Raw genomic sequence first — 25,103 nt, 5'->3', positions numbered from 1 at the left:
AGATAGATTACATAAAGCAAATGGATATAAGTGTCTTTAAGGTAGGTATAAGGATTATCATCACCGTCAACTAAATAAAAGCAACAATGAAATAATTATACGCAGTACAATAAAATATATAAAAACGTGTATCTAAAACTTACGTGTGAAGTAAACTTACTATAGTTTAGGCTTGCAGTAAAATATCGATAAAACGTTATTTTTGGGTTATATTTTTACTTTCAACATAGCCAAAAAGTACCAAATACGATATGTTTCCACTGATTGAATTTGTTGGTATAAAAATTGTTGTAAACAAACAAACAAACAATAGAATATCATAAAGCTCAAACCGTTCAAGAAAATATTATTGATAGGTATATCGATATTAATCTTTTTTTAATATCAATACTTCTTGACACTTTCTGCATCCCTAATCCCTCATAGGTATAGGTATAAAATGAGTTATATTGTGGAATCTAAACTAGTTTTCTTCGATCGCACCTTTTAATTATTGTTTCATTGCTAAATCGTCAGCGTGTCCTGACCGTGTCACGTGGGTCGCGGCGTGACCTAGCTCACTGACCTGGATATAAGCTAGAGTGCCGTTCTATCTAGCCTGAAATACATCCCGCACGTCTACACACTACCAGATGTGTTGGACTCAGCACTTTAGGTACACAATCATACCTGAAATGGAAGTCTGCTTGTCAGTGCTAATATGGTCAAAGATGGACGTGCGTATATTTAAGCTTCGTATTATGTTCATGTATTATTCTTCCTCTGGTTCGCACGGACAACTGACAATAATCAATAATCGCGGTTTGTTAAATGGTGCCAGCAGCGCCTCGAGTCAGTAATTCGAGCTCTCTTAAGACGTACTCGCTTGCAATCGATAGATTACAAGATAAAAATACTACAACTCATTTATGAGCGCTGCTGTCCTATAAGATGGGGGTCCAAGGTTCGATTGGGGAATTTATTAGTTCTGAATTTTCGCTGATCTAGTGTGGTGGTAGGTTTCGGCCTTGGCTAGTTACCAGTCCACCGACATCTGCCGCCAAGCCGCCGAGCGACTTAGCGTTCCGGTTCGATGCCGCTTAGCAACAGACTAGTTAAATATAAATTCCATACCATACCTCTAACAGGCAAGGTCGCTACCACTTTAGACTGCAGCATCACTTTATCAGTGATATTGCAGTCGAAAATCTTGTAGTGGAATAAAACAAAAAACCTTGTTTACAAAAATATATAACAAAAATATTAAATCAGTAAATAACACTCTCATGACGTTCAGATGTTATTAAAAACTACATTTTGTGAATTTTAATTTAATACACATAATATTACCGACTTTATACCTACATACTTACCTTCAATCTTTTTTTTAAAGGTTATTACTTATAGTATACGTTCTCTACGTACATGTCGGTCTTTAGATGGCATACCTTTCGGCAGTGCAATGCATACAGGGTATGCATTAAGCGGGTAGATAATATAAAATGAAAAAAATCTTCAATACGAGTTATAAAAAACTTAACCGATTCAATGCGGATGGCTCCGCAGAGGCGCCATGTGTATCTTTTGTGTATGGCGGGTGGCGCCCGAGAGGAGCCAAAATGTTTTCCTGTAAAACTCCGCTAAAAAAGCTTTATTCAGAGGCTAGCCCTAAATGAAAGTTTCCTTATTTGTCACGTAGATTACGATACTAGTATTAGTTTCAAGATATAGCGTGAAAAAAGACATTTCAGATGTTGTAAACCTTTTCAATAGAAACAATAATTATGAAAGGTAACTTTTGTGCATGGCGGGTGGCACCCCAGAGGAGCCAATATTTGAAACCAAAAAACTGACTAATTTAAATTTATCAATAGTACATATTTCAGTGTTCTAAAAATATTAGTGTCTTTATTTATCACGTAGATCCTTTCCAGAGAAATCGCTTTAAGGTGTAGCGTGATTTCACACTCTTCGGGGATGGTAAACCATTTTAAGCGTTATTTAAATGTTATTTAATATTAAGGGTTACAAACGAATAGCACTAATCATGACAGTTAAATATTTAAAAAATATCTGTTTTCACTTTTTTTGCTTTGTGGATATGCTCTTTTGCAAGTTTATGGTAATAACTAGGTAGTTTCTCGAAGTATGTCCAAATTTAACCGGACTAGTAATTGCATTCCTTAGGTATCAAGACAATGTACTTAGTTTATTTTTGGTGAGAAACAACAACAAAAACGATTCTCAGAAAAGCACTATCTTTTGTTGTTATGCTATGCAGTCATATCAAAGATGTTTTAAAGATTTTTAAGCTTTTTATTGCCCTACTGCTTATTGTTAATATGCCGTGCCGACCGACCCTTTTTATTGATGGGCTAGGGAAAGATGTTATTTAACTAAAAACAAAAGAAGTCGGTGCCATAAATCACTTAACAAGGTTTCTCACGCGCAAATTACTTAACTATCGATGATGTTTTTTCGTTTACTTCTGTTTTGCTATTTATGGTGATCAGACGTAAGCACGTTGTGACCGTTTAATGCTCGCTTCTGAAGTCTCTTAGTTTGCCTTTTAACAACTGTGGACTGTGTATCTGGACTTCGAGATTTTGCTTCAGTGACTACCCCGGCTAGTAATTTGGACTCTGTTTTGATTCTTGACTTTACAAGGTGAGTTTTTTTAACAATGTTCTTTTTTTCTTTTCTAGTCTTTTCAATCATTGAAATTTAACATGAGCTTTTTGAAATTTAACATGAGGGACAGAGTGATTCCATGTTAGAGGAAAACCTAGATAGGGCATGTAGCACAGGTCTCGTGCTACAACTTTTGTAGGAACACTCATATGCCAAAATAAATCAGTCTTGAGTTATTGAACATTTTATGGTTTTTGGAAAAAATCCCATTTCGTGACCAGTGTTCAGAACTAAAAAAAATACAAAATTTTCTAAATTGTTCGTTTATTATTCTGTCTTTAACTACACAATGTTAAGTAAGAGGTAAAACACTTAAAATTCTACGTTAAGCGGAAAGATAGGTACCCTATGTAAGGTGTTCTCTTGAAACAAATGAACAGACAAACACCCCCAGACTCATACATAGACACACAAACACCACATACACACACATAAGCGCTTAAATACATAACATTCGACGAAACAGATAAACACTTACACTCATACACACTCACATGTACAAACACTGTGTGAGTGTGTATGTGTGTGTGCTTGTGTATGACAGTGAATGTGAGAATGTATATCTGTGTGAGAGAGTGTGTGTGTGTTTGTGTGTGTGTTCGTCTGTGTTACAACACCTTTATAACGTATAAAATAAAGTGTGTTGACTGCTAGATAACTTATTCTACTATTTTTTTCAGTTGCTAACCAAAATGGCTACTCCTCCATCCCCTGAACCTGGCCCGTCAAATTGGGATCTCATATCTATGGAGTTATCCGGAATGATGTCTCCCAGCCATATAAACTTATCAGACATGCCATGCATTGATGCTATTATAAGTGATGCAGAATTGTATGGGATTTTGGCACAGGATGTGGATAACTTTCTGGAAGATTTGGTAAATGAAAACACAGAAGATGAAGAAGCCGTTTGTGCTGAAGATCAGTTAGAACAGGACGTTGAAAATACAACTGAGGAAGCCCCTACTACCGATTGGTTCAATGGAAACCCCTCGAATATGGCCGAGATTCCTTTTACGGGCACACCTGGTTTATTACCGCCTCATAACATGAGTGGAAAAACACCGATAGATTTTTTCTTTTTATTTTTCAATAGTCGTATCATTGATTTAATTTTAAACTGTACAAACAAGTGCGGCAATGAATTGAAGATTGCAGCACGCACCGCACAAGCTCGTTTTACAAAATGGAAGGAGATAAGTCTTGAGGAGTTCACGGTATTTATTGGCATAATTTTATTTATGGGTACCGTGAAAGTTAATAGAATGGCCGAATATTGGTCTCGACATTATTTAATGCGCCTAAGCCCACATTCATTTATGGCTAGGGACAGGTTTTATTTAATATTAAGAGCATTAAATGTCCAAGATGAAATGAGGCCGGAAAGTATTTTTAAAGTAAAGTCGTTAATAGATATGTTCAACGAAACAATGTCCACAACTTATTACCCATCCAATAATGTTGCAATAGATGAATCCTTGATTTTGTGGAAAGGACGTCTTTCTTTCCGCCAGTATTTAAAAGGGAAAGTCCATCGTTATGGAATTAAATTATATATGTTAGCTGACATGAATGGCCTAGTAATAAAAATTCATTTATATGCTGGTTCTGGGGATCAATTGGTAGGTGGAAAAAATCATGTAAAAAAAGTAGTAATGTTGTTAATAGAAAAATATTTAAATAAAGGCCATTCACTTTATATTGATAATTATTATAGCAGCGTTGGTTTAGCAGAGGAGCTTTTAGATAAAAACACGTACGTAACAGGTACACTACGAGCAAAGCGCGCTGGTAATCCCACTTTAATTAATATAAAATTAAACACCGGTGAATCTTGTATTGTTCACAATTCCAAAAAAATTGTTGTTACCAAATGGCAGGATAAACGCGAAGTGCTGCTTTTGAGCTCGCAGCATAAAAGCATTTACAAAGGGACTAATAGTCGCCGAATACGCACTATAAAGTATAAGCCTGATGTACTAATTCAGTACAATAAATACATGAGAGCAATTGATAGGCACGACCAGCTTTTAAGTTATTATTCCTGCAAACACAAAACCTTACGTTGGTATAAAAAAGTTATAATCCATTTAATCCAAATATGTTTGGTGAATAGCTTTCTTTTATATCGAGAAATAAGCAAATCGAATATAGAATTATATGATTTTAGAAAAAGTGTATTAGAAAATTTATTAAAGCCACCAACCGTGCCACAACGATCCCTTGTTGAAAGAAAAATACATTTACCTAGTACTTTTACTAAGAGTGGTGGAAGGACAATGAGAAAGCGATGCAGAGTATGCTATAGCAAAACTAAAAAAAGAAACTTGGTTATGTATGGTTGTTCTGATTGCCCAGAATTCCCAGGGTTATGTCTCACCCCATGCTTCCGAGAATATCATAAATATTAACAAATGTATTAGAAATTTTTAATATTTATGATATTTTTAGCTTGCAGGTATTTCATGATTTCAATTAATACACACACTATATGTTATAATTTGTTTAATTGAAGATTTTTAAATACTTATAACAAACAATTCTCATTAGTAATTACTAAATCAGTCTTTTTAATGATTATAGTAAAAATCTACCTTATAAATAAGTACAATTATGTAATATTATTGCACAATGTTAATAAATAAACCTTAATATTATGTAAAACCGATGCTTTTCATTTAACTCGCCTCTCTCTCTTCATCTAAAACTCTTTTCATTTAAAACTTATGGTTTATTAATAAAATTATTTTTTTAGCGTTTCTATAATTTTTTGCATTATAATATATCTCTCATTAATACTAAAACGTAGTAACTCGTTAGATACGAATTTCCCAAAATATTTACAGGCGTGAATATCCACGACGGTTGTACTCGTAAATTGTTCTTTATCTTCTACCATTATATTTTCAGTAAACGTTGAAATATCTTTGGTGGATATTTCTGTGTACGTTGCACAATCTTTCGTAGGTTTTTTTGTACCTTCCGCCGCAGAATTTATTTCATCTTCATTTTCTTGACCAGGTTCCCAGTCATCATAAGTCTGGGAATTTTGTTCTAAATAAGCCTGTTCGACAAACTCGTAGTCAGTGTCACATTGCGTTTCCAGTTGTGATTCTGGGATATATTTTCTTTTTTTTGGTAATTCTAGAACAAAAAAGAATATATGTTTATATCAAGCAAAAAAAAAACTTGCTGTGAGCATTACGACGAATTTTTCTGTAACTACTTTTTGTTTAAAATAAAAAGTGCGTAAACTGAATTGTAAATCTTTTAAATTTATGTAAATAAATGTAATTAAATAAAAAATCTATCATGAATTTAAATTTTGTCGACAGACTAGAAAAGAAATAAGTATAGTTTTATAAATTCAATGAAAACTACAAAAAGGTTTACAACACCTTACATAAATGAGTCACTTACCTTCCATTTCCATTAATACACGTAGATAATCACTTTTTTATACACTAAACGAACAATAAAACCGCTTACGTTCGATTTTGGTTGGCGACTAAACTTACAGCAAGTGGAAACAACAAAAAAAGCGATACATTACAATACATGGCGGAAGGCGCCTTAGGGGAGCCATCAAAGTGCCTGGCGTTGGGCGCCCCAGAGGAGCCACGAAACATTTGTTCGTAGCCAGGCATGAAAGTTTGTCAAATAGTCCACCGCATTGAATCGGTTAAGGATAGGCTTTGTAAGAGTTATAAAAATGCCTATCCTTAAGTTTTTATAACACGTACTGGCAGTGGCGTGCATAGAGGGTATGCACAGGGTACGCAGATGATATAAAATTAAAAAAATCTCCATTATAAAAACTTAAGGATAGGCTTTGTAGGAGTTATAAAAAGCGTACCCTTAAGTTTTTATAGCTCATACTGGACATTTCCTTCATTATACATATATCATCAGCATATCCTGTGCATACCCTCTATGCACGTCACTGCGTACTGGAGATTTTCTTCGTTTTGTATCATCTGTATACCCTGTGTATACCCGCTATGCACGCCACTGCATTTCGGTGTGAAGAATTTAAGTAATTTAACAAAGCAGAAATACCCGATTTCCGAATCGGGTTTGCGTTCTTCAACGAAAGTAATCGTTTTTCATACCTTCATTTCTACTTGTAACTAGGCCACATAGCCCTGAATACATTATATTGATTGAACTAAATACAAAGAATGAAGCTAAATTAGAATAAATCCTCTGTGCGACCTTCACTAAAAACAAGGCGTATCCATTATTGACTTTTTAAATAATTCATGATTGATTAATGACGATACATGACTTTATTTATAACTTTAACACGCTCCCGTACATATAAAATAAACTGCCAGTCCCCTAACAGGTGTGCCCCTACAATCTTCAGTTAATACCAGCACGGCAATCAGAGGCTGTCAACAAAAATCCCCCCTATTAAATCCCCTGATAAAATTAACGTGCCCACTTGCCAAAGCACAGGGGAAAAGGAGAAGTTTACCCCCGTTTATACCCACGAATATTATTTCTACGCAAAGCGGTGCTAGTCCAGTGGGTAGGACTTTGACTTCACTTTCGAGGGGCAGAGTTCGTATCCCAGCACGCACTTCTAACATTTCAGAGTTATGTGCGTTTTAAGCAATTAAAAATATCACTTGCTATAACCGTGAAGGAGAACATCGTGAGAAAACCTGCATGCGTAAGAGTTCTAAATAATGTTCTCAAAGGTGTGTAGAGTCCACCAATCCGCACTGGGCCAATGTGGTGGACTACGGCCTTAACCCCTTCCCATTGTGGGAGGAGACCCGTGCCCTACATAAATAAATAAATAATAAATATACTACGACAATACACATATCGTGTTATGGGTACTAAGATAACTGATGAATATTTTTACGAATAATTTACATAAATACATACAATAGGTATACAAATAAACACCCAGACACTGAAAATCATTTATGATGAATTATATGATGATTATTTCCACTAGTTCGCCAACGCTCGCAGAGTAGATAAAGCTGTGGCAAAAGATAACATTTTGTCCTTATCCCGGAGAGAAAAATGTCTCCTACATTTTTCTCCACGGGATAAAAACCCATACTATCCGTGCAGGTGAGATTGAAGTCAAGAGTTATCTTAGACTGGAATAAAATTACGTACGTACTTTCGTTTAACAACTTTAAAACGATAAACATTTAAAATAAAAACTCTAATACTAAGCTTTATGCATATTAAAATAATACTACTGATATGTTAGTAATTCTAATTACAGGGGTCATAACATAACACAGAGCTAGAATCTCATCAATTATGCTTGCGCCTTAGTGGTTAAAGAAAGGACGCGGCGAGAGCGTCGCCCTTTGAGTTCGAAAGCACGCCATTCAGGAGCCCCGTGCAACGACCCTAAGCCCTAGCGGTGCGTAGCCGAGAACCGGTGCCTTTATAGACACAGGGACTGTTTTATCGTCTTACATCGGCCGTCCCTTCAATCGATCCGATGTAAAGTATCCTTAGAGTCTATTCCTATACCTAGTCGTATTGTTTCGATCCTATCTATAGTCGTATTGTTCATACTTCCTATACATGTTTACATCATCAATCCCTTACCGGTCCACTTCTGTAGTGGGCCTGCAGTCAGTGGCGTGCATAGAAGGTATGCACAGAGTATGCAGATGATATAAAACTAAGAAAATCTCCAGTACGAGTTATAAAAAACTTAAGCATTGGCATTGTGAGAGTAATAAAAAGCCTACCTTTAAGTGTTTATAACTCGTACTGGACGTTTTCTTCATTTTATACCATCTGCATACCCTGTGCATACCCTCTATGCACGCCACGGACTACAGGGCACTCAGAATGAGAATATATTAGGCCGTAGTCTAACACGCTGGCCAAGTGCGGATTGTTAGAATTCACACGCCCTTCAGAATGTTATGAAGAACTCTCATGCATGCAGGTGTCCTCACGATGTTTTCCTTTACCGGATAAAGTGATATTTAAATTTCTTAATTTAAAAACGCACATAACTCCGAAAAGTCAGTGGAGCGTGCCGGGGGCTCAAAATACTTATATTTTCAACAAGCTACAAGCTTTTTTAAGTGTCTAAGCATTAGATCTATTTATCTAATTACTTATTGTTTTTTTCCAATAAAGCCTACGAAATGAACTTTGATTCACAAGATGAATATTCAAGATGAGCAGGTGAAATTGGCCACAATGACTTGATCGTTGTGGCAAGGCGACAAAAAATCACCGTCTATATAATATAAACCGGCCGACCGGCTTCCCTCGGTATACCTGTTCGATTCAGTTATACAAGGGCTCAAATTTCTCGGTGCTCCCCAATGCAAAGGGATTCCTTTTTTTATATGGTCTTCGGAAGACATAGAATGTGCTACTGCGAGGAAGTAAAAATGTACAATCCCTACTAATAATATAAATGTGAATGTAAGTTTGTTTGTTACTCTTTCACGCAAAAACTACTAAACTGATCATCACGAAACATTGTACACATATTTCTGAAGGTATTAGAAGTAATATAGGATGCTTTTTATCCCGAAATTAAGCTCAGTTCTCTCGGCAGAGGGGACGAAAGTGTTTGACGATTTTACACCAGGCTGAGCTATCCTAAATACATAAAGTGCTGCCACATTTATGAGGCATATGTCTTTCGAAAAACAAAAACAAAAGCGGACGAAGTCGCGGGCTTGTAGAAAATATTCATATGACATTTGTGTGCACTAAAACGTGTTTATGACGCGTGGTATTCCATAAAGTGGCGGAGCATTTTTGGTAAATCATCACTGTCATCATATCAACCTACTACAGGGCCCGGGTCTCCTCCCACAATGAGAAGGGGTTAAGGCCGTAGACTACCACGCTGGCCCAGTGCGGATCGGTGAACTCCACATACCTTTGAGAACATTATGAAGAACTCTCAGGTATGCAGGTTTCTTCACGATGTTTTCCTTGACCGTTGAAGCAAGTAATATTTTAATTGCTTAAAACGCACATAACTTAGAAAACTTAGAATTACGTGTTGGGATTCGAACCCCGCCCCTCGAAAGTGAAGTCGAACCCACTAATCTATCGCCGCTACTTTGGAGGATGATGATCCTCGCGTGGCTCCAAGCTCAAGTTCGATCGTGCATGGAGTACTGTTCCCATTTATGGGATGGCTCTGCCAAGTATCAGCTTGATGCCCTGGATTCGGTTGATCGCCGTGCTAGAAGGCTCATCGGTGACCTAGCCAATAAAAAACTTAAGAGTTTGGAACATCGTCGCAAGGTTGCCTGCCATTTCGGAGAGTGTGCTCAAGAACTATTTGATCTAGTTCCCCCCTCGCCTTTTTACCATCGAACCGCGAGGCACCGGAAGGATCTGCATCCCTACGTGGTCGATATACCGCGGACGCGTACGAAGCGCTTCGCATCTTCGTTTCTAATTCGCACCGCTAGGATCTGGAATGCTCTTCCAGCTTCCATTTTCCCCAGTTCTTACAACATTAGTACCTTCAAATCAAGAGTGAATAGGCATCTTCTAGGCAAGCGCGCTCCACCTTAGGCTGCATCATCGCTTACCATCAGGTGTGATTGCAGTCAAGCGCTCGTCTATAAATATAAAAAAAAAAAAAAAAAAAAAAAAAAAAAAGGATGGTTCAACAAAATCACACAGATTTATTTAATAAGTTGAAATATTCAAGGAAGAAGGGTGAACAAGTGGTAGGCCAAAGACAAGTAGCTGTATCTTAAAGCTGAACATAAAGCATCTGGGTTTATCCAGCTCGGCATAGATCTCGTTCGAAAAAATGTTGTCTTGCCCAATGGATTATCGGTATAAGTATAACTTCTGTTGCCATAGCGAGAGTGGACTGTAAATAAAACAAAAAATGCCAATTCAACTCTGTAATACAGCTACCATTTATGATTCTTCATTACGTATTTTATGAGAGATGCCCGACCAATTTCTGTAGACTATTTTATATTATGTAGGTACTAAACATAATATATCGCTGCGAGATTTGGGGATCAAACGACCGGGGCTCATAAACATTTCATATCAAAGAATTCCTTCTTGCAATGTGTCTGCCCTAAGCTGAATAATATCAATAAAGATCTTTAGTTTTAATATGGAATCGCTCGAAATCGCATAAGTGACAATTAGCATACCACTGAATCTTAAAACTATAAAACAAAAAAGCCATAACTGTTAATCTGAAATAAGTGAAAAAGTCGCGTTCGGTAATTCAAGAGCGTTGAGTTCCAGCCGAACTTAAATCAATTTGTCTCTCATGGCAAGACGCCAGATTTTATTCCTCAAACAGAATATGCAGACTTCTACGATTCCCTATGCTCACTGAAGACATCACTATCTTCTACATCTAAATAAAGGGCATAATATAGTTTGCCACAGTACAAAAATCCTTTTTGGAGTTGCGTAAACGCTTATATTATCACAAAATCCTAGTTATTTATTATGGTATTAACGTTATAATCCCATCCATACATAATGCGGTAGAGCCGCCAATGTTTCAGATTCTTGGAATTAATCTGCTCTGCTGACGTTTGAATTTTTCAAATAATGCTGTTTAGTTAGTAATGTACTAACTAACTAAACAGCTTATGGTAGTCATGACAAATAAGACAAGTTTGACGATTAAAAAAAATTTTTATTAGTATTCCTATCCTCCACAGTGAGAAGGGTTAAAAGGCCATAGTTATTAGTATTTTGTAAAGTGAATTACTACGTATACAAAGTGATGTATTTTGCATCATTAATTTTGAATAGATGAGAGATATAGGACAATAGCAGACGACTAAACATACCAAAACCCACTGAGCCCTTTTCTAAGCTGACTCGACGGCTTAAAAAGGAGTGTTGTCCTTTTCACAATGTATGCCGTGGAAAAGGATGGGACTATCCCTAATTTTAGACATTTCAAGTCTAAAATTACAGAAACATTAACGTTTAACGTTAAGTTTAACAGATTATTAAACAATCGTGATGAGTAAATGTTATTATTCTCATTAGGTATGTTTACCTACGGCCTCTTTTGAAACAGTGACGATGAATCACTTTGTAAATATGTCGGGATGAATCAATGTTCGCAAAAAATAAATCTCAATGCAAATGTGTCTTTGATCTCTGTTTGCACATCTACTCAGACTGTGAAGTCGTTTTGTTTTAAATAGTATTTATATTATTTACTTTTCAATAACTAAAGAGTCACGGTAAAGTCGTTTAAAAATACAATAAATTTCTCAAAGATATTCGAAAATAAAGAATACTAACATTGGAAGTATCCATAGTAGGTATTCCATTGATCAAAATGGATATTATTACTTCTTCCTTGATGCGAAAGTCAATATATCGCTCTTATTTTAACTTTACCCGACGGAACAGGCTGAGTGTTATGAAAAGTCTTTTCGACCACCAAACAAACTTGACACTACATATTATAATCCGTTGGACTTAACAAAAATATTTTTGGAATATATTTTGATGGTATTTTTAGATAAAAGAAACGATAGAAAGATACCTTATTATTATTTTTACAATTTTTCATTGTAAGTTTCTTAATTTTCTCTCGTACTGTCCTCATTATGATGCAATAGGTAGGTACTTAGCATAGGCATACCTTGATAGCTTTGACAGCTTATTTCTCGGAAACCTACAACTTAACAGCGATTTTAGTCTAATACCTACTAAACAACACAAATGGTAGAACCTGTATTAATCAACACAAATTGTTGATTAATTTGATTAATAAATGGTTTTATGCGGTTAGCCAACATTATGAAATTTGTGAAATTAAAATACTGTGCGTAGGCAAGCCAGGCTTCATAGTCCATACTAAAAAATTCAAACCAATATTAATATTATACTAATATTATAAACACACGAAAGTGTCTCTTCTTTCTCGCCCGAACTAAGCTAATAATCAACTAGATTTTTGGCATAGAATTAGTTGAAACGACAGAGATTAACAAATGCTACTTTTAATCCCCGTAAACCAAACGCTGATTTGGAAAAATAACTAATAAACGCGGACATCAGCTAGGAGCAGTGGCGTGCACAGAGGGTATGCACAGGGTATGCAGATGATATAAAATTAAATAGAACCTCCAGTATGAGTTATAAATACTTGAGGGAAGGATTTTTATAACTCTTACAATGCCTATCCTTAAGTTTTTTATACCTAGCTAGTACTGGAGTTTTTTTTTTCATTTTATATCATCCGCATACCCTGTGCATACCTTCTATGCACGCCACTAGCTAGGAGTACCCACCCACACACATTTCTTTGAAGCTGTGATAGCCCAGTGGGTAGGACTTCGACTTCGCTTTCGGGGGGCCGAGTTCGAATCCCAGCACGCACCTCTTTTCAAAGTTACGCAATTAAAATATCACCTGCTTCAACAGTGAAAGAAAACATCGTGACGAGACCTGAGGTGCTCCATAGTCAAAGTGTCCTCAAAGGTGTGTGGTGACCATCAATCCGCACTGGGCCAGCGTGGTGGACTACGGCTTTAACCCCTCATTCTCATTGTGGGACAAAACGGGGCCTTTAGTGGGCCGGTAATGGATTAAATATGGTTTCTTATTCTGTTTCTTTATTATTTTATTAATAATCGCTAGCAGTGCGTGCAGTGGTTATAGCCTAACGGGTTAATGTCAACGCCTGCGCAGGGTCAACACGCTTGTCAAGGCCGGGTCGATGTACTGCGCCCCAATCGAGGTTCAAGAACACCACCGTAAATTATTAGCTAGCATTCGATACGGGTTAAGAGCGTGAAATGACCGGATTCGATTTCAGTATGCGACATTACAATTTGCATTTTTGACGATTCTCAGGTGTGTTGTCGAGTTTAATATTTTAATAAAATTCTGTATTTCTAGTGGTTTAACTCTTGAAGAAAATATCAGAAAACAATAAAATAAATATCTTTTTAATAACCAAAAGACTCGGATATAATTTTGGATTTTTTATTTCATCCCAAAAATGTAATAAATAACTTAAGTATAGTTCCAATATTTTATACTGCAGAGTGGTAGTCCACTATCTTCAATCTTTAGATCCTGATCACGTAAAGATACTCAAAGCAAATCTCGCAATTGTCCGCTGAGTTATTCGAACCACAGTCATTATTTCCAGCCATCTGCCTTAAGTGATGAACTCGTCACCAAATAAAACTAAAATAATTTTTGGAATAAAATCAAACAACAACAATCAGTAACAATTTGTAACGTATACTACCTACCTTAATTGAGCGAAAAAAATTGCGAGGGCAGTCTGCTTGCGCAAATGTGACGTCAATTCATATCTATCTATAGTTACCTACTTCATTAGAAATCCCGTGAACTCAATTCTATTTTCGCGTACGAATAAATAAGTAAATAGTCAATTCCATTGAGAAGATCTGCCAAAGATTGATTTGTTTATGAGCATTTTGTGCCTTAAAGATTTGCAATACTAATATCTTAAGGAATTATTATAACTTGAGTGCGGTGAATACGCAAGTGAACCCCGTGCTCGCACTTATAGGGTTATCGAGGGACACACAGAGTTTTTAGTGGGTGCAAGTCCCACATAACTACTCCGTTTCCCCCAACGGAGTGGTATGCGTCAGGCATTTTCTCTGTATAAAAAAAAAAAAGAATTATTATAACTTAAACTGGTCTCGTTATCTAATCAGTACCCTCAGAATATTAATCATTAAGGCTCATCGTATTTTTTAGTGAAAAGGTTGCTTGGTAGTCGACAGCTCCTCTCTCATCAAGATAGAAATCTCATTTTTAAATCGTAAAATGATTTTAGTTGTAAACATTTTGTATTAAATGGAAAAGAACAGGAAGTTGGTACCACGCCATTTCGGTGGCTTACGCCTAAAGGTGGTGGAACAAATTTAAATGAAAAACATAAGAAAGCTGATCGCAGGCAATCATTTTAATTTCAAGACTAATTGCACCTAGTAGTTTCACCCGAGTTAACTATAGCTATGCTATATATGCACCTTCCAGGTTATACATACGGCTAACAAACGCGAAAGTAATTGGTAAAATCCAACCTACATGCTGAATGCTAAACCAACTCTCCAAATGTTCCTTACCATCCTTACATGTCAAATAGTACGAGTTTTGGATAATTTGCAGTCCATACCTACCTATGTTTGTAAGTGTATAAGAGACAGCAATACTGTGCGAGTGAAAGGCAAAATAAAGGCGCCATGGTTAATCTCATTCTACTCTAATTGATAGGCGCATGGGAGGTAATCTTTTGGTGCAATATACGAGTATAATATTGCTCCAAGTAAACCAAACTCCAAGTATAAAAATAGGTAAGGTAAAACGGAGATATCATTGCCAGAAAAACAAATAGGTATAGCACTATTTATATACTAAACTTCAGAATTGTTCACGAGATTTGTGAAGTCCTATTCTGTTTAAAGTACATACCATGAAAAAGAAGATCGTAATTTAATAATAATTGTAGTTGCGTTTGGAGATGATGCATTTAATTTTCAACAATTTAGAGTACATTCAAACTATCAGACTAATTGACTGAATAGATAGGTAGAAACTAGATAGGTAGAACTGAGATCATAGCTTTGATAGAAAAAAAAATTTGTATCACTGTATCTATAGAGAACAAGTTATTGGTACCCCTAGTTTTTTAGTTGGTTGATAATGTAGGTATCTTTGTTAAAGTTTAATTATAAGAGTTGCTGTTCAAATTTCAAGTATAAGTAAACCACCAAACCAATAGAAGGTTTGTACGGGAAGTCTAACAATAAAGTTTACTTTATGCAAATATTGCTCATTTTTTGTTTGTCTTTGTCAGTGGTAGAAACCTATTATTATACACATCTATTTATTAAATGAAGCAGCTCAACAATTATGTATATTTTTCTCAATAAGCCTTCCCATATGGCTTCTCAATCAAAGGGGATGTAGGTGCAGTTATTCCTTATAGTTTTTAATTACATATGTCTATAACATAATGCAATTAAATATCAAAAAAGTTTTCAATTAAATTTGTGTAAGCACATTGTTATTTACTAAGTATTAATCTAACAGTCAGTCTTGAAGGTTGAAGGTGCCCGTTTTTAACTAAACAAAGTTGCATTAGAGTATTTACTTCCTACTCCCTACCATTGCTTAAACTTGGTCCTAAAAAGCTATATATTACTATTATACATCTGTAAACAAATCTCATAGATTTCTGTTGGCCAATTTTTCTTACTAGAGTATCTTACAATAAAGGAGTAACTTTTCAGAAAGATTCTAACTGATGGAATGAGGGTATGACCAATCAAATCTGTCATGAATATTGTTGGCTACTTTGATATTGTTATTACTTTAACTGTTATAGGTCATGCACAAAGTGATGCCTCCAATCTCACGATTTGTGAAATACAAACATTTTTCCCCTTTACATATCTGGGAGATTAAACAGTTTTAGTTGTACAATTTATGCCTATCATTATAATAACATATGAGTGTATAATGTCAAAGACAAAGGAGATATTAGTTAAAGATGATGATGTAATTAATGGTAATTTTATTTGAATACCAAAAGACAATTGTTGAGAACAATATTTATATTATTTTTATGTTAAGTAAAATGCATAATGCATTTTAAAATACATTGGATATTTGGTTTCTTAATAGCACTGTTTTAACTACAACATTTCCAAGAAAAAGCTTGAAAAATATGAATATGTGAATATGTCAATAGTTTATTTATTTTCTCACATAACACACAACAAAGCTTAGTTAGTTATATCCGGCTAGCCCACTCTAGCGAGCCCGGCTAGCGAGTCAATGGTTGTGGGTATCAAACCCATAACTGGAATATGTGATGAATATAAATGTTTTTCAGTGTCTGGGTGTAAGAATATATATATATATATATGTATATTATAAGTATTTATGTATACTATTCATAAAAATATTCATCAGTTATCTTAATACCCATAATACAAGCTAAGCTTACTTTGGGGCTAAATGGTGATGTTTGTATTGTCATAGTATATTTATTTATTTTATCATAATTGCAATACAATTTTTTTGTAATTTATATGGTATTGGAGTAAATGAATTAATGTAAATTTATAAGATTTTAAAAACTTATTACACACAAATGCGGTCAACACACTAAAGTCAAATATTTCTAAGTCAAATAAAGCTTTAAAATAGTAGTAATCAGCTCTAAAGTAGCATGGTTGATTCGTACATTACATAATAAATTTGTACATCGTAGTGAGACAATGAAAAACAACCTTTCAAGGATTCAAAACACGCTCTGATCTAAGAAGAAGCACATACAAACTAAGAGGGTGTTCTCAAGTTTACCTTTATTTAACGTACAATGTATTTAACAGAGCTATTGCACAACATCCATAAGCAAAGGTGAAACATTTTCAGAACCATTGTAAAAATAGATGAGTAACCATTCAAGTTTTATAGTTCAATGGCATTTGATATTAATATATGTCATGTAAACTGTAAAATGATGTTGAAAAAGAGCAATTTGCTGAGTTTCTTGCAGGCTCTTTTCGGTGGAATTTGCCTTCCGAACCGGCGGTAGAGTCACTACAGACAGACTGACTTGACGGTTCAAAAGTGCTTATAAACTGGGCCTACTTGACATAAATGAATTTGGAATATAGGTAGGTGTTTTGAACTGTATACATTTTTATACATTTATTCCATGTTCAAATCATTCAGAAATTAGGTAGTATTTATAGTTTAAGGAATAGGATTGCTCAGTTGTCAGAAATAACTTTGGTTGAAGTTGTAATGTAACCTAACAACTTTACAACAGCCGTATTGATTATTAAAAGGTAAGTGTACATTTCAAGAAAGTTTATTTTAGATACGTATTTAACCAGTAGGTATGGAAAACTCCATTAATGTCAACTTAAAAAGGAAAATTATAATTTTGTTCCACGACGCTTGTCGCTTAGCCTGCAGTGACGTCCATGGTTGGGAGGGCATGACCTTCGATCAGAGTGCTTTATCTACAAAAGTTTGTGTTTCAGCCCAAAACAACAAAAGATTTGAAACTTACCTCCACAGCCATACACATTGAATAAAAGTTGAGCGGATTCAGCCGTGAACAGCCAATAAAACACGACACACGCGGGAAACGTGTGCACTGCACAAAAGAAATTGTGAAACTAATTTTTCATGTTGCCAGCAGAAAATATTATTTATTTCAGAATTGCTAGATACTTATCAATTAATTACTACTGATTTTACCACAAATAGTAGAAAAGAAAACTAGCCAAATACGTATAATAGATCATTTTTCAATGTTCTATCAGTAGTATTGGTTTCAACCAAAAAATTGTCGACGTGTTGATAAATAATGGTATTATCCTTTTCCATGGCAAACATTGTACTACTTGCCGATTTAGTTTGCTCCACTAGATGTTCAATAGAATTGGCACCATTATTTGTACCTCAGTGCTTTTCATAACGGTAGACCCCAGCCGGTCGCTATGTAAGTGCTGGATCGAAGACTGGATAGAAATATTGATGCATGAATTTCCCGCGACAAATAAAAAAAGTAGTATTTGTATCCTCTTTCCCGAGTCCATAGGACTTTTAAAACCGATGCTTACGATGCTTTTTTTAAACCCTTTATTTAACAAGAAAATATTTTGATTCAAGGAAATAATTTTTCCATACGAGAGAATAATTTCTTACACAGGCGGTAGCGGTCGTAGTTTATCCGCACGGGCTCGGTGTTATTGGTGGTTTGATTGTGCTGGCGGATATATGTAGAGATAATTTTGTCTCCCATTTACTAGCCATATTGCAAGTAGGACGAAAAATGACTAGATAGAACAAAATTACTTCAATGGTTTATTAGGTCCTTACATATGAAATTTGTGTTTTGTAGAACTAGCCACTTTGATCTCAAATATCTCCCGTTTGGTTACGAATCTAAATTTCGAATTTTACAGCTAATTACTTTCTGGAAATTTCGACCTGCAGAACAAGCCCTGTGGACGGCCGCAGACCAATGGTGATAATAAAGACGTGATGGGTGTTGTGGAAGCGTATCTTAAGCCACGTCCGAGCTAGCTGCCGGCTGCTGTATTAGTAAGAGAACTGTTTTAATCCACTTGAAGTAAATTGTGAAGATGAAAAAGTTTCAAAGGTTGGTATCTCATGAATTGAGTGTAGCAAACCGACAAACGCGCGTCAACTACTGTAAAATTCCTCAACCGGGACAATAATGAAGTAAATCGTAGCATTAGGTACCTGCAATGAAAAGTGGATCCTGTGCGATACTCGGAAACGCTGATCGCAATGTCTGAACCCTGGTGAACCAGCCAAATACTGCCCCGACGAAAATTAACTCAAAAACATTATTTTTGAGCATTTAGTGGACTAATGCCGATGTCGTTCACTACAGATTTTTTAAAACTGGCCACATGATTACGGCAGATGTCTATTGCCAGCAACTGCAAACCAAGATGGAAAAGCTAGCTGCTAAACAACCGAGCCTGGTCAATTGCTCTAGGCCACTGCTGCTTCAGGAGACGCTAGATCACACACTGAACAACATACGGCTACTAAATTAGAAAACTTGTATGTGGAATGTCTAAGACATTCTCCATAATCCCCGGACCTAACTCAAACCAATTACAGTTTTTTTTTGTAAGTATGGATAACTTCTTGCAATGTACAAAATTCAATGAACTACAGCGGCAGAGATGGCAAAAGTGCATAGATATAAATGGTACATACCTACTATAATTAAATAAACATATTCTGTTTGAAAAACAAAAAGGACTTTATGCTCCGGGGAGTTTCAGGGATTACAAAACGCAATCTTCATATGTAAGGATCTAATATAATAAAATAATTATATCTTACACTTTACGTAATACAACCCTTTTCAAAGTATATTATTTTAATAAATGGGCAAATAATTAAAAAGAAAATTTGAACCATATAAATTTATTAATAGATACAACTTTTAATGATGAATGATTATTGGTTTAGAGCAAGCAGGCGAACAAAACGACAAAACATATTTTGATAGATTTTCAACTTTGCCAATTTATTTTTGAGCGGTTTATATGGACTAGAAACTATTGATTTTTCTACCGATACACCAACATGTATTAAAACAAAGACGAGCGATTAACTTTTTTTTAAATGAATTTCTGTAGATTTTTTTTTGAAAATTTGTCGTCCTCTCAGATACCACAATGCCCTAAATTTTGCCTTGAATTATAAGATTTAGGGTTAGCTGAATCTGAGCAGTCAATCAACTACTTGAACGATTTTATATAATTCTTTACCGATTAATGGTACTAATCTACCGATTTTGGGTACAACTCTATCGATTTTTTGTTTTGTCTTCTCGAACGTCATCCACTTCGCTCATGCGACTCATACTATAAGATATCAAGAAACTTAGGCCGCGCTGCTTATCTGAAGTGCACTCCGACAAGTTCAACCTAAGGTTAATAACGATGCTTATTACATAAACATGTTATCGCTAAATCCAGGGGGAGGAAAGTGATCGGCGTCAGGTGGTGGGGGACGCCGGCCGGGCATGGGACCCACGCCTGGCGGGCCGAACGGATCGAACCGAGCTCCTGGAGGTACTGAGCCTCTGTAAAAATACATTAATATTTATTTAGCTATTCATCTATACTTCTATAAGATTCTCTAGTACTAAAGAGAATTCTAGTAGTACTAGAACTTTATTTTACAGAGGTCGTCGGAGCAAGTACTCTGCTTATGCGACAAAGTAGAATTGCTGTGTTCCATTTTAAAGAGTGTGGTTGCCAGTGTAAGAACTACAATATACTGAATACATCTGCGTAACTTTTTTGAGGGTACAGGCGTAATGTCATGTTATTTGATTGCATAAACAATGCATATTTATGCCATAGCAGGAATCTTGTTTGATTCGCTGTTCTATTTTGAAGAATTCCGCTCTCTGTCTCCGGAACTCTTTATCAAATCTATATGAAATTTAAATGGGGAAAAATAATAATGCAAAATTATTAATGATTGAGTTATGTCTAAACATACTCATACAATAAATAAACATAATTTTGAAGTAAGCCGGTTTGCAAAGAGTCAGTCAGCAAGTAACATACACTTTATTCTATTTATTTATTTATTTCATTAGATATACCAACGATACACTGTATTATCATTAATCATTATACATTATAGTTTATTGTCCGAGTACAGTTATCACTTACAGGTATACACAACGTTGAAGTAAGTCCAGTAAAAAATAATTAAATTAAGTTAAAAGAAAAATAATTGAAAAATATTACTCTAAGTTTAATTTCAGTAATAAAAAGATTTAGAACCGATTAGACCGAACCGGTTGCAGCCAGTGCTATTTTAATTGGTTAAAATGCACATACCTTAGAAAAGTTATTAGAGGCGCATGCTGGGATTCGAACTTGAGCCTGCCAAAGTTAAGTTGAAGTCCTACCCACTGGGCTATCACCGCTTTAGACTATAATAATGTTTTTTAAATTATTAAGATGATAAGATGTTTATAGGCACTTACCTAGGCAGTCCACCAGGAATGCCTAATCCTGGATTTTCTATATCCCTGCCAGGGCTGAACGGGTTGAAGAGCATTCCACCACCGGGCGGCGCAAATGGGTCCAGATCAGATCGGCCGACATTTCGCAAATCAGAAGGCGGCAAATCCCTAGAATACAAGATATTTATTACACCACTCGTTCGCAATGCCATATTACATGGCCTTGTATTGAAAGCTTAATGGTTTGAATAAGGAACATCGCGCACGGCCTATCTGAATAAAAAATGTATTGCCTCGCGAGATGTAAAAAGTAGAGTATTCAACTAAGGGTTAAAGCTGCCTTCGTTTTGGGCGCCCCTAAAACCCGCGCTACACTAAGAAATCTAGATGCAAAACCCTCGCTACGCTCGGGAGCTACTCTAAAATGAATTTTGAATTTTTTGACTTTGCTTGGGATTTATCGCGGCGCCCATAACCTAAGACATTGCTTTACCCCCTAGTTGAACAATTTACTATATCATAATTATTTCTGCATTCTTTATTAAGACCGACCGATCTGACCGACCGAAAATTATGACAGGTCAGGTCTTATAAGTGGGAGATTCCTGGTTCCATCCTCAGTTAGGGTAATTTGGGAATTTGTAATTTCAGAATTTTCTCTGGTCTTGTCTTGTGAGAGGCTTCGGCCGCGGTTAGTTACCATCCTATCAAAAAGCTCGTGCCGCTAAGCGATTGAGCGTTCTGGTACGATGCCCTGTTGTAACCGAAGGGATCTGGTTACATGTAACTGTCATACCCGCAACAAGCTAGCCCACGAATCTTAATGCCAAATTTCAGTTTTCCAGATCCAAAGGCGAGGAAAGGGACTGACGCTGTTATCATGAGTGGGGTGCTGCGGATGCCACTGCTAGAACGCATGAACGGATTTGGAAGCAGGAGCAAGAGATCAAAGATCAACATGGATTTTTTTATTTTCAACTAGCTCAATATGGGTATCAAATAAAAGGGTGTGGCTAGCAAAGTACCATAGTCTTCATATATTGAAAGGAAATGAGGAATATTAATTACCAAATGAAAACTATAAGATTTTTTGTCTGAGTAATGCCCTAGATTGATAAGGAAAGTGTAGTTCAGGGATAAGAGAATAACACTAAAACAACACATCAAAATAGTAACACAAACAACTGTCGTTCAGAAATATTTATATGCTTAACTTTGAATTGTTCAGCAACAAGTAACAATTTGAATAAGTGATTAAAACCTCTTACCACAAGTTAGGATTTTCAGGAACAACTCCAGGCATAGGTCTTGGTGTCACCCTGAGTGGATCATCATTAGGATTTCTGTAACTGTTTGAAGTATCTGCAATAGGAGAATTACCGGAGATACAATAATCATTATCTGTTCTCCCAGCCCAAGTTCCTCGTCCTCTAAATGTTGAGTGTCTGTTAATGTCTGTGTTTAGCCCATTCTGTAGATTCCTATGTAAATATGTAAGTGTAATAATATTAAGTTGTAAATATATATGTAAGAACCTTCCTATCTCCAACCGACTAACATTCTAATTATCTGTTTTTCTGTGCTGTTTTGGGTTGGAAATTAACTCATAAAGGAGAAGCAAAAAATCTGTTACTTATTTAAATGCGTCAAGATTAAAATTTGGTCTTCCTCATATTTCTCCGATCATTCTCAAAAGCGTGTCTCCTCCATACCACGTGACATTGGCGAAGTAAATCGTACCCAATTGGTACAAACGCAAGCCATTAAAAAAAAAAAAGTTGCTAGGCCACATACAGGGCATGGGTCTCCTCTCAGAATTAAAAGGAGTTTAGGCTGTACTCCACCAGGGTGGCCAGGAGCAGATTGCTAGACTTTACCTATCTTTGAGATCATTATGGTAACTCTCAGGCATGCAGTTAAAGCACAGCAAGTGATATTTTAATTGCTAGAATTAAAAACGCATGTAATTCAGATAAGTTAGGTGCATGCCGGAGCGATAGGACTAGTTAAGTCATCACCTCTACTTACGACCCTGAGAAGACAAGAAGAGACAAGGTGTTACCTTACCACAAAGTGACGTACCTACAGGAAATTGGGATTGTGCAAGGGAGGCCCCGGTGCGTTCCTAGGAGATCCCGGAGCCTCCCATTATGTACTGAGTCTGGCTACCGAGTTAATATTATACATCCAAAAGTGTGTCAAAGTGTCTGAAGAATTTTGTGAGAATATCAAGTCACTGTCATCACAAATTTAGCTGTTTAGGCTGCACATTTATAGGTATTTAAATTTATTGTTACTTACTTGGTACAGTCTGTGTCTGGGCTGTGCTAGTTGGTCTGTCTATGATAGTTTCGATCAGATCTCTTTTGATATTATGCATGAATTCCTTGTGACCTGGTAGCAGTTGGTCTATTGAACCGCTCGTCTTATTTACTGTCTCTTCTATCTTGACTGCAATATTAGAAACTGCCAAGTCTACTGATCTCTGTAAGCAGATGTTTTAAAATATTAAATCACACATTAGTCTATGCTTAGAAAATTATCAGAAATAATAACTAACAGTCAAAACTATGACAAAATTGCTGAACTAGTTAAGCATTTTGTCTAATCTTTTATTTATTGAATAATAAAATAGCTTTACCATTAAATTCACAATGAGGTTTCCATCGGTATTCAGGCCATGCAATATATACAGTTTCTCTTCAAACACATAGCGCAGTGTATAATTTTCACCGTCATTCCAACCTGCGGGCAGCAGCTCACTTCTTGACTCATCTCCTGTAAGAGTGTGCTGCAAAAATAGGAGTCAAATAAAATAAAAATAAATTATTTAAATAGGCCTTTAAATCATTTGAATTATAACAAAAATCCTATTTAACATTGTTTAGATCCTTTATTACAATTTTTTCTACATGCGAATATATTTGAATTCTTATCTAAAATTTAAAAAATGTTTGAGTCGTATTAATATAAATAATCTACATCTACGTGGCAATATATATAAACTAGCTAGCTAGCTAGCTTGTTTATATGACACTTTTGTCGGTTTACCATAGCAGTGCCATCTATTGTTTACTTACTCAATCCAGTCGAAAATTATCAACATCTGTTAGAATCTTTAAGAGTTAACAGATTATTATAATAAATAAATAAATAATAAATATGCTACAACAATAAACACATCGCCATCTAGCCCCAAAGTAAGCGTAGCTTGTGTTAAGGGTACTGAGATAGCTGATGAATATTTTTTTATGAATATAATACACATAAATACTTATAATATACAGATAAACACCCAGACACTGAAAAACATTCATTTTCATCACACAAACATTTTCCAGTTGTGGGAATCGAACCCACGACCTTGAACTCAGAAAGCAGGGTTGCTGCCCACTGCGCCACTCGGCCGTCAATATACATACTTCCCTGGACAAGCTCTGTCACAAAAAGCTCAACAAAGCTCTGCTATTACACGTGACCTGTGCCTGGTAATGGGACAGGTTGGGTATAACGCCAGTAAGTTTCTCACATAAACGTTTCTCTTCAAAACATGTCCACAATTTCAACATGTGCACATCTTGTTATGTTCAATGTTAAGATTTGAATATTCAGAACAAAATAGTCAAGTATATACCTCATCACCAATACCGACGTTACGAAAACCTCTTTTCGTTAAATTCCAATGAATGAAGGCAATAACAACATCAGATTTTTGTTTGATATCTTTTTCAACCGTCTTGAAAGTTAAGTCCCATCCAAACAAAGGATCAGACGACATATTAGATTATAATAAATGCACCCGTGTTGACGGTTATTTAATTCTTCAAATATGAAATAAAGGAAAAGAATCCATTCACAGTTTTGTTTAAATATTTTTGTTACTTGCAAAATTGAAATTATGTCAAGTCAG

At 35.8% G+C, this 25,103-nt stretch overlaps 4 protein-coding genes across 4 annotated transcripts in view; 1 reads left to right on the top strand and 3 right to left on the bottom strand.

Annotated features, from left to right (window-relative positions):
• LOC120632185 (protein tyrosine phosphatase type IVA 3) overlaps positions 1-17,844 on the bottom strand; it is a 46,080-nt gene extending 28,236 nt beyond the window's left edge. Inside the window, exon 1 of the mRNA XM_039901999.1 lies at positions 17,726-17,844. The gene's annotated coding sequence lies outside the window, so the exon portion shown is untranslated. The remainder of the gene's footprint in view (positions 1-17,725) is intronic.
• LOC120632165 (piggyBac transposable element-derived protein 4-like) lies at positions 1,522-5,100 on the top strand. The gene is made up of 2 exons (XM_039901975.1): positions 1,522-2,646; positions 3,351-5,100. The coding sequence occupies exon 2, from the start codon at positions 3,363-3,365 to the stop codon at positions 5,079-5,081; it is 1,719 nt and encodes a 572-aa protein (XP_039757909.1). The 5' UTR covers positions 1,522-2,646; positions 3,351-3,362; the 3' UTR covers positions 5,082-5,100.
• Positions 5,161-6,352, bottom strand: LOC120632207. The gene is made up of 2 exons (XM_039902015.1): positions 6,091-6,352; positions 5,161-5,814 (listed from the first exon to the last, which is right to left on the bottom strand). Exons 1-2 carry the CDS (start codon positions 6,101-6,103, stop codon positions 5,414-5,416), a joined length of 414 nt encoding a protein of 137 aa, XP_039757949.1. The 5' UTR covers positions 6,104-6,352; the 3' UTR covers positions 5,161-5,413.
• Positions 17,845-19,613: 1,769 nt separating the features above from the next.
• On the bottom strand, positions 19,614-25,103 carry LOC120632176 (proteasome inhibitor PI31 subunit). The gene is made up of 6 exons (XM_039901985.1): positions 24,828-25,103; positions 23,835-23,984; positions 23,495-23,678; positions 22,462-22,555; positions 21,215-21,361; positions 19,614-20,293 (listed from the first exon to the last, which is right to left on the bottom strand). Exons 1-6 carry the CDS (start codon positions 24,969-24,971, stop codon positions 20,158-20,160), a joined length of 855 nt encoding a protein of 284 aa, XP_039757919.1. The 5' UTR covers positions 24,972-25,103; the 3' UTR covers positions 19,614-20,157.

The sequence above is a fragment of the Pararge aegeria genome, chromosome 2 (genome assembly GCF_905163445.1).
Source record: "Pararge aegeria chromosome 2, ilParAegt1.1, whole genome shotgun sequence".
Lineage (NCBI taxonomy): Eukaryota > Metazoa > Arthropoda > Insecta > Lepidoptera > Nymphalidae > Pararge > Pararge aegeria.
This window is presented reverse-complemented; position numbering and strand designations above follow the sequence as displayed.